Below are 9,248 nucleotides of genomic sequence, written 5' to 3' on the forward strand. Positions count from 1 at the left end.
TCATACCCATGAATTCTTATAACACTATACCATGTTTAAAATCATGAGAGAGAGAGAGAGAGTGCAGACTTCTTTCTTGTATATATTTCACATAACCCTAATAAGCCTATGTAGACTTATATAAAGGATACACGACTCACTTAATAACATAAGAGCCTTACCAACTATATGAAATTACATAATAATTCAACCTCCCTCTCTCTCTCTCTCTCTCTCTCTATATATATATATATATATATAAACATTCTAACAACGTAAAGTACAACTAATTTACCTCTATTTAGTCAATCATGCTTCAATTTCTCTTGCTGTCTATCTCCTCGTCTGTCAGTAATAATTGACGATAAATGACAAGAGTGGTATTTTGAGTTACTTTTTGGTATTGAATTGGAATATTTATACTGTCAGCTTATTATACTTATCATATGGACATTCATTATTGCGAAAAAATATATATATATATAGAGACATTCACTATTTATATATTTTTCTAATTCTTAGACCTCTTCCTTCTAAAGTCTTTTTCAGTGTTTCTATCTTTGTCGGAAAGACTTCCTAGCGTGTGATAAAATTGTGTCATTAGCAAACAACACATGCTGTGGAATATTTTTTTTGAATATCTTTAGTTATTTCATCTAACATTATTGTAAATAAGTGTGAACTTAACGTTGATCCATGGTGTAATCTTATTTAATTTAAAAAAAAAAAAAAAAATCATTAATTTCTTGATATGTAGTACGAATTCTGGACAACATGCGTTACTCTTTTCCAACTCTGATCAACGCCTCCTTATACATATTTTAAATATGATTTATAAAGTTTTTTGATACTCCGTTTTATTTGGAGTGAGATTATATGTCACTTGAAACTCTACCATGCACTATTTCTAAGCGTATGAAAACCAAGTGTAAATCTTTTGTTTATTCCTACATTCTTCTATTCATTATCTTATTATATGGCTTCCACAGTGAATCTACCTCACATGGATTCAAATTGATTATTGGATATTGAAGTTTCTTTTCTTCATCTTTGTTCGATTATACTTTCAATTGGGAAAGATATGAGAGCATGTGGTTTAACTGAAATTATATCTCAAAATAGAGCGGAATGGAAACATGAGAATCATATAACCGAGCGGAATGGAAACATGAGAATCGTATAACCGATCTCAAATAACTAGGAAAAGACTTAATTGTTGTAAATCATTAACTTAATTACTCTATAATTTCCACAATTTCTTAAATCTTCTTTATTTTTATAAATTGGTACTATGATACTTTTTCTCCATTCACTTAGCATTCTTTCATCTTTTAAAATTTTGTTAATTGACTTTGTTAACCATTCAATTCCTATTTATCCTAAAAATCCCACTCGTCTCTATAAGTATATATGTTATTAGGTCCAATAACTTTATAGTTACTCATTTTTTTAATTGTGTCATCTAATTCCTTATTATTAGTTTCATTTACCATTCCTTTGTAAGGTTTGTTATTTACAATTTCTTCTCTAGCATATTTCTCATTTAATAAGTGTTGAAGGTAATTTTTCTATGTTTCTAACGCGTCTTTTTCTTTAACTAATATTATTTGATTTATAATTTTATTTCTTTGATACACCTACCTTGGTCCATATCTTCGGTCAACTTCTGTCTATGTTTTGCTGATTTGTAAATAGTCGTTTCACCCTCTTTTGTACATAATTTTTCATACAAGTCATTAAAACGCATTTTGTTTAGTTTTAGCTACCATCCTTCTACCATCCTTTTAATCTTATTTTTACACAGAATGCAGTCTGTAAAGGTTACCTTGTGGTTTTAGTTCGAGAAGAAATAAAATATATAGATGAAAACACAAAATGCAGTCTGTAGAGGTTGGCCATGCATGTTTGGAGCGGAGGCTACATAAATATTAGAAAGAGGTCCACGAAGACAAAATCTTGAACAAACTTAGTGTGGAGATGAATTGAAAGATAAGTTTAAGGACTTGAACTGAAAAAAAAAAAAAACAATATCTCAAATTGCTGGTGAAAATTTGTTTCAATTAAGCATTGAAAAAGTGAACATCTCACTTGTGTTTTCTTCTTATTTCTGCAATTCAGAACATGAAGTCCTTTCTTTATTGTCAATGTAACAAAAACAACACAAATCTCAACAAAACGTAAGTCCAAAAAAGAGAGAGAATAGAAGTGAGAGAGAGAAATACAAATGGTAATTAACTGTATGAGATAAGTTTTATATCTATCTCTTAAGTTTTATATCTATCTCTTATTATGTCTTCATTAAGCAGTTCTTGATCTTCCGGAATTTTACTGACCACCAAGCTTCTTTGCGAGCTCCAGGTAGAAGTCATAGAGCTTGTACGGGTCTGGAAGAGTCTTGGACACACTCTCCCTCTCCATGCACCTCTTACCCCATGCCACAGTTTGAGGGCACTCTTCCTCCATGTTAAGGTTGCCAATTTTCTTGTAGATGTAAAACGTAGCGTAAAAGGGTATGAGAGCAATGTCCACAAAACCAAAGGTCTCTCCCCCAAAATAAGTCTTCTCTCCTAGCTCTGCTTCCAATAGTTTGTAGCACTCTAAGAGTTCCTTCTTTGCTTCTTCTTGGGTTTCACCTTTGCTCATACCTAACTTCCTTCCAGTGCTAAATATCTGCATATAAAGGATTGTTAGACTTAAATTTGCTATGACACTGATAAGATTAATTAAGTTTACAAGATACTACAACAATACATGTTCATAGTGGCTAATAGTTGAACTGACCTTCTTGTCAATGTAGTCAGCCCAGAACCTTGCTTGGGCGCGCTTGTAAGGATCGCAAGGCAAGAAAGGAGATTTATCATTCCAGAGCTCATCAATGTATTGAACTATGATGAGGGACTCGCATATCGGTTTCTCATTATGGATCAAAACTGGAATTCGCTTATTAATAGGGTTCATGTTTAGGAGTAGAGGACTCTTCCCATTGATCAACAAGTTCTCTTCTTTGGACTCATAGTCTATGCCTTTCTCAGCCAAGGCAATTTTCACCCTCTGTGCAAAAGGGCTGGGCCATAAGTCCAAGAGAATCACTTCGTCAGCCATTTTTATGACTCAAACAAAGATTGAAGATTGAAGGAGAAGAAGAAGTGGGTTGTGGTATTTGAGATTGCTTATGTTATATGAAAATGAATGAAGTTGGAGCAAGTATTTATAAGACACTTTTGATTGGGAATTTGTTATTGAATTGTCCACTCACGGTCGTCATGGCTTGCCTCACAAGTAAGATTGAAGTATGGTTTTCATGCTACAAATTTTGTGCATAGCAGCCCTATAGGAATGAGATCTAATGTAAGATTAAAGTATGGTTATTATGTTAGAAATTTTGTCCTAAGAATGACTTGGACAAAAGGATGACTTTGAAATTGGATTCATTCCTTTTTTTAGTCTAAAGGGATTGCTGTTCTAAGTAATAGTTTTAAAAAGAAAACGATTTATCAGGATTTGAGTTTCTTGTAGGATTTTGAATTATGGGCTTCCATGAGTTAAGGCCTAGTGCCTTTGTTTTTGGAATTTATGCACATTGGGCCTGTTGCCAGGTGCTTCTCTTCCTAGGGCCCATCCTTGGGCTTGGTACAAACCACTTACCTTTTAAAAAAATAAAAAATCTAGCGAGTCTGCCCTTATCTTGTTTTTTGTTTTATCATATTAATGACATGAAATAAAGTAAGATATAATTCATACTATGTCCTGAGCTTAAATCTTATAATTCATAAATAGAAATGCTAGAATTGAAATTTATAATGCTCTGTTTGGAAGCACAGGAGAATTCGTGATTTAGATTTAGAATTAGATATAATTTAGTTAAAATTTTGAATTAAAATTCTTCTAATATTAAGTTCAAAACACTAATAACATACTTTCATAGGCAACGTAAATATTATTTTTGTGATTATTGATGTCTATAACAATTTTATTTGAATTTATTATTTGGTACAAATTAATATGTTTGCATCCAACCCATCTGTCTGGCAAAGTAACTCAAGCAACATGAAAGTCCTAAATGTCACTGAGGTACGTTCTTTTAAATTCTAGACTCTTCTTCTAAATTCTAGAACTAGCTAGAAGTCTTTTCAATTTCTTGACAGTGATGTCAGAATTTGGGTGCTATAGAGTAAAACCTTGAAACTTACTTTGACTTCTTTCATTCTTGGTTCCATGTTAATGGCTCACTAAACGTATAGTTTTTTATTTACTATTTTTTATCAAACGTGTAGTTCAATCCTTCAAATTATAAAGATACTTTACTAATTAAATTTTTTTTTAATTAAAATATCTCTTTTTTGATAATTTAATTTTCTAAAAGAGTAATTCTTAATATTTTTTTAATTATAGTGATTGGGAATGAATTTCTAAATATATTAATTCACATGTTTTTATAACTTAAGAAAGGTAAATTAATAATATAAAGTAGTAGTAAATTAGATTTTGAATTAGGATAATTATTTTGGGACCGTCAAAAAAATAAATAGATTAGGAAAAAATCTTTTGAACCCTCTATCAATATACCTCTAATTAGTTCATTGTGTTCAATCCTAGTTACAACTTGTAATGAATCCATCCCATTCTTATATACCCCTATTACTCATGTAACATTTTACATGGAGATACCTTTTCAAAAAAAAAAAAACATTTTACATGGAGATAATTATGACTGCCCTTATTGAGCAATAACAATATTTGATTACAAAGAATAAAAGAATCGAATTGTATATCCTAAAGAAGAATTAGAAGGCTATATAACCGTGGGAAAAACAATTTATGCAGTCTCTTCAATTAAGTGCTTGCACATTCCGGAGGAAGACCTTGAGGAAATCGCTTTGTGTCGGTGCAGTAATTGTATATCATGTAATTCTTTTGCACCCATTTCAGCCTACCTTGGTTTGTGGAGTCCAACTCTTCTGTTAGCCATCCACTACTGCTTGAGGCCGTTGAAGACGGAGAATTCGAAGTGCAAGAAGATGCACCAGAAGTCCAAGTGCAAGCGTTGGCATTGAAGTTCCTGTACGAAGCTGTGAAGGGTGCTTGAGTCCAGTCAGTCTTCACCAGCCCACCCCTCGTGGCCCAATCGTCCGCGTTCCACAGACTGGAGTATATTCTCATTGGTTGGTTCTTTGGGTATGGAACACCAATTGACTCCGAGTTCTTGAACTCTCTTATGGGTGTGCCGTCCACTGAAAATCTGAATTATGGAGATAAAATCGGAGTTAAAAAAAAAAAAAAGTCATACATGTATAAATTCAGTAAGCTTTTAGTATGTATATATAACAAATGTATTTACATAATCCGTTGGGGGTTCCAGAGGATGGAATAGGTGTGGAAATCCGCAGTTGGGTCGAACCAAAGGTAGAATTGCTGCTCTCTGTTGCCCTTGCCTTGGCTGAAAACATTGGTGTGAAGAATGTAAGGGTCACCACTCAAGTTCCCCAAGAACTCAAAGTCTATCTCATCATGGGTTGGCCCTTGTGATGACAACTGCAATGGGACACACACAAACATGAGGATTAGACATTACTCATAAGGAGAAGTTATTACATGGTCTCGGGACCATTTACCATTTGACATGTAAACAATTGTGTCGTGTGAAGGGAACTTACATAGTAGGCGGTGACAGTGCCAGCAGAGTTTTCAGGGACAAGCTTGAGCTGCATATCAATCTTTCCGAATAGATATTCATTCTTGGACTTGAAGCCAGAGCCAGAGGCCTTATCGAGGGAGAGGGTAAGAAGGTCGCCGTTGTTGAGTATCTTAGCACGGCCATCGCCCCAAGTGAGATCAATGTGTTGGTATAAGTTAGCAGCAGATGGAAAAATGAAAGAGCTAAGCATAGCAGATATGAGCACCAAGAATAACACTGAAGTTGAAGAAGAAAAGGCCATTGGTGTTTGGTAATTGGTTTTTAGCATATGAAGACAGTTTGATGTGAATGTTAATGAGAAGTGTAGTGTTTGGTAAGAAAGAAATGGTTGTGGGATGATGATGAGAATTGGATGTGTGGGTGGGTTTATTTATAGGGAGGAACGAAATGGGAAAAGATGAAGAGAGAGGGAAAGGCAGAGGAAGGTTCTAACCCATACCAAGTTGTGGGGCTGCGCGGTGGAGGATTTGAGCTGGACACAGATATGGGTATTCGTTGGGGGTGGGTTCAGAAAAGTGGTCTGTTTAGCTGTAAAAAGTGCATATTCTATGCCAAATAAATGCCAACTCAAACTTTATTTATTCATATGACGCGGTTTTGTGGAGTTGTTGGTAAGTAGATGTGAAGTTTTTGACCAAACAACAAAAAAGTAAATAAATAAAAAATAACGTCATCTATCAGCCGCGTCTACAACTCCACCAGACGTGTCCGTAGCAACACTCTCATGAATTAATTATGTTTATACTATTAGAATTATTTAATTTGATAAGACGGTTACGTCTTAAATTCTTTAACCTTGTACTCTTATAAATTATTTTCGTGTAGTACTTCAATTTTACGTATTAAGTTACCATATTATCACCTATCTCTCCATCTTTTAGGTTTCGTTTAAATACACAAGAGAGAAAAAAAAATAATAATAATTATAAGAAAAAAGAAAAGAAATAAAATGAAATGATAGCTTTAATTTATATTTATGTTTGGATTGATAGGAGAGAAAATAAATGAATTGACAATATTGTTGTTTGAATAACACAAGGAGAGAGGAAAAATGAATTGATAATAATGAAATTACCATCTTACCCTTAGAAAAAAAAAAAAAAAAAAACAAGAGTTGGGTGAGATAAAATCATACACTACTATATATGTGTATATATATTTAGAGAGAGAGAGAGAGAGTCATAAACAAAGTAAGATAAATCCACACAATAGGAATTGTTTCTCTATTTTAATCTCATCTTCGTCGAGCTACAGCTTTCTGTGTAGCTCGATTTGGCATTAAATTGGACCTGTTTCTGACTTTCTGGCCAAAGTTGACTCAAGATAGGAATGAGTTTCGTTGTAGTTTAGTTATTAATTTGGTTAAACAAAAGAAGTAAACAATGTCTTGGAAGAGCAGAGGAGTAGATTCAACTTCAAGGACTGTTTATCTCAAAAATTGACTCTTTTTCTTTGTTTTGGATGCTTTTGTGCTGGGATACTCTTCACTGACAGGTATTTTTTTCCCCTTCTTCTGGCTCATTGATTGTTTAATTTGATGACATGGGTGTCTTAAATTTCTCAAATTTTGTTATTTTTTAGTGAATTCTGGAAATGGGTTTTGGTTTTGGTGGTCACCCGAAGCCCCCTCAAAAACCCTAGCCCCCATCTCATCTCTCCCCTCTGTTCAGCCCTATCACCATTGCGAGCCACACCCTCTCTCTTTCTCTGTATTTTCTAGTGCAATCTCAGGCCGCCGCGCCTACAGCAACTCCAGCGAGCTCTTGGCCTCATCGGCCAAGCCTCTTTTCCATCGCGGGTCTCGTTCTCTATCTCGGTTTCTCTCTTCTCAAGTCGTTTTACGGCCAAGAAGAACTCGCCACTGCAAGCGCCGACAATCTCTGCAACTTCCGGCGACTTTTCCGACGATCTCTGCAACTTCCGGCGACTTTGTGGGAGGGATACTTTAGGAATTGGCTCTCTTTCTCTCCAAATCCCTCCAAATCTTGTCAATTTTAGAGGGATTCCAAATGAGGGATTTGGAGGGATAGCTATCCCTCCAAATCCTTCCAAATCATTTCTTTCCCCTTCAAATCATCCCATCCAAACACAACACTCCTTATCTTTTCTTTTCTTTTCTTTTCTTTCCAAATCCCCCCAAATCTTCCCATCCAAACGAAGCCTTAATAAAAAAATTAATCAAAAAGAATAAGAGTTATTGTTTTAAATAACTTATACTGTCATCTTATTTTACTAAATTATTTATCTTGTTATCTTATTTTAGTCTTGTCAAATGTACATTCAATATATTTTGCCTTATATTTTTAACTTTGTTTGGATTCCTTTGAAGTATCTAATAAAATTATGTCATTACTATGAACTTATGTGTAATCTTATTTTTACAAAACCAAAAACTAGTTTGTCTGCCTGTAATATTTTTGTTTATATATATATAAATTGGTACTATAATGCCTACTTCCGATGTGGAATGGGACAAATTGTGATACTAACTATAAAAGGTATGGTGTTTCATGATTCAATCCAAAAATTTAAGGATGTTAGATGCACCCAATCCATTTGTATACATTACATTTTCCATTCAGATTTGATGTCACTCTAAAGACTAGGACAGCAGAGAAATAAAGATATAAATGTTCGATGTAGTTATAATCTAGAATGAAATAAAATGCACAAATGAAAAAACACACAAGTCGGCCATTTTTGGAGTCGAGGCTGTATGAATAGTAGGAAATGATTCACGAAAACAATGATTCAATCAAAAAAGTCCAAATTAAATTGTCCGTAAACCCATTGTAAATTATATAAGAGCGGTAATAATCATCAATTTAACATTCTCAGTCTAATGCATCAGGAGTACTTTTTTTTCATAATAGTCTCATTGCCAATAATATATATATATACCTTTCAAAAAATATATATATATGAAAGACAAATGACAAGTGTTAAGAGTATAATTTAATCGATCTCTAAAGGTTTAACTACATAGGTAAAAAAATATATATGTATGGAGATTTATTGGAGTTCATTGAGATTTGTCATTCCAAACTGAACTCATAGCATATTGTCTAACACAAACAATGAGAATGAAAATCTTAGACAAACTTAATATGGAGCAACTAAATTGAAATATGGGAATTCCAAGAATGTCTCATTTTGATAATGGAGAATTGTTTAAAGCAAGAAAAAAGTGAATATCTCATTTGTATTTTCTTCTCGTAATACAAAACATAAAGTCCTGTGTTTATTGTAAACGTAACAAAAAGAACACAACTAAAAAAAAGTACAAACACGAAACTAAACTCCAAAAGAGAGAGATTAGAAATGAGAGAATTCCGGAAGAGTCTTAGACGCACTCTCCTTCTCCATGCACCTCTAAGCCCAAGCCACAATTTTAGGGAACTCGATCTACCTCCCACGCTAAGGTTGCCACATGGTCGATCCGGAAGAGTCTTGGCAAGGCTTGAAATTCGTAAAATGCTTTCCAGTCAATTACATATTACTTTATGGGTTGTAATGACTATCTTATTAGGTTCAGCCACCACATCTGTTCGAAACCCACAAACCATTCCGACTG

The 9,248-nt window shown here is 33.9% G+C and overlaps 2 protein-coding genes across 2 annotated transcripts; both read right to left on the reverse strand.

Annotated features, from left to right (window-relative positions):
* Positions 1–2,304: 2,304 nt before the first annotated feature.
* LOC132307556 (probable glutathione S-transferase parA) lies at positions 2,305–3,081 on the reverse strand. Its single transcript, XM_059805352.1, has 2 exons — positions 2,761–3,081; positions 2,305–2,649 (listed from the first exon to the last, which is right to left on the reverse strand). The coding sequence occupies exons 1-2, from the start codon at positions 3,079–3,081 to the stop codon at positions 2,305–2,307; spliced, it is 666 nt and encodes a 221-aa protein (XP_059661335.1).
* Positions 3,082–4,542: 1,461 nt separating this feature from the next.
* On the reverse strand, positions 4,543–5,999 carry LOC132307555 (xyloglucan endotransglucosylase protein 7-like). Its single transcript, XM_059805351.1, has 3 exons — positions 5,634–5,999; positions 5,318–5,511; positions 4,543–5,218 (listed from the first exon to the last, which is right to left on the reverse strand). Exons 1-3 carry the CDS (start codon positions 5,940–5,942, stop codon positions 4,813–4,815), a joined length of 909 nt encoding a protein of 302 aa, XP_059661334.1. The 5' UTR covers positions 5,943–5,999; the 3' UTR covers positions 4,543–4,812.
* Positions 6,000–9,248: the final 3,249 nt, after the last annotated feature.

The sequence above is a fragment of the Cornus florida genome, unplaced genomic scaffold (assembly GCF_030987335.1).
Source record: "Cornus florida cultivar Cherokee Brave unplaced genomic scaffold, ASM3098733v1 CherokeeBrave_3.0.0_Hap2_Chr05, whole genome shotgun sequence".
In the NCBI taxonomy this organism is placed as follows: domain Eukaryota; kingdom Viridiplantae; phylum Streptophyta; class Magnoliopsida; order Cornales; family Cornaceae; genus Cornus; species Cornus florida.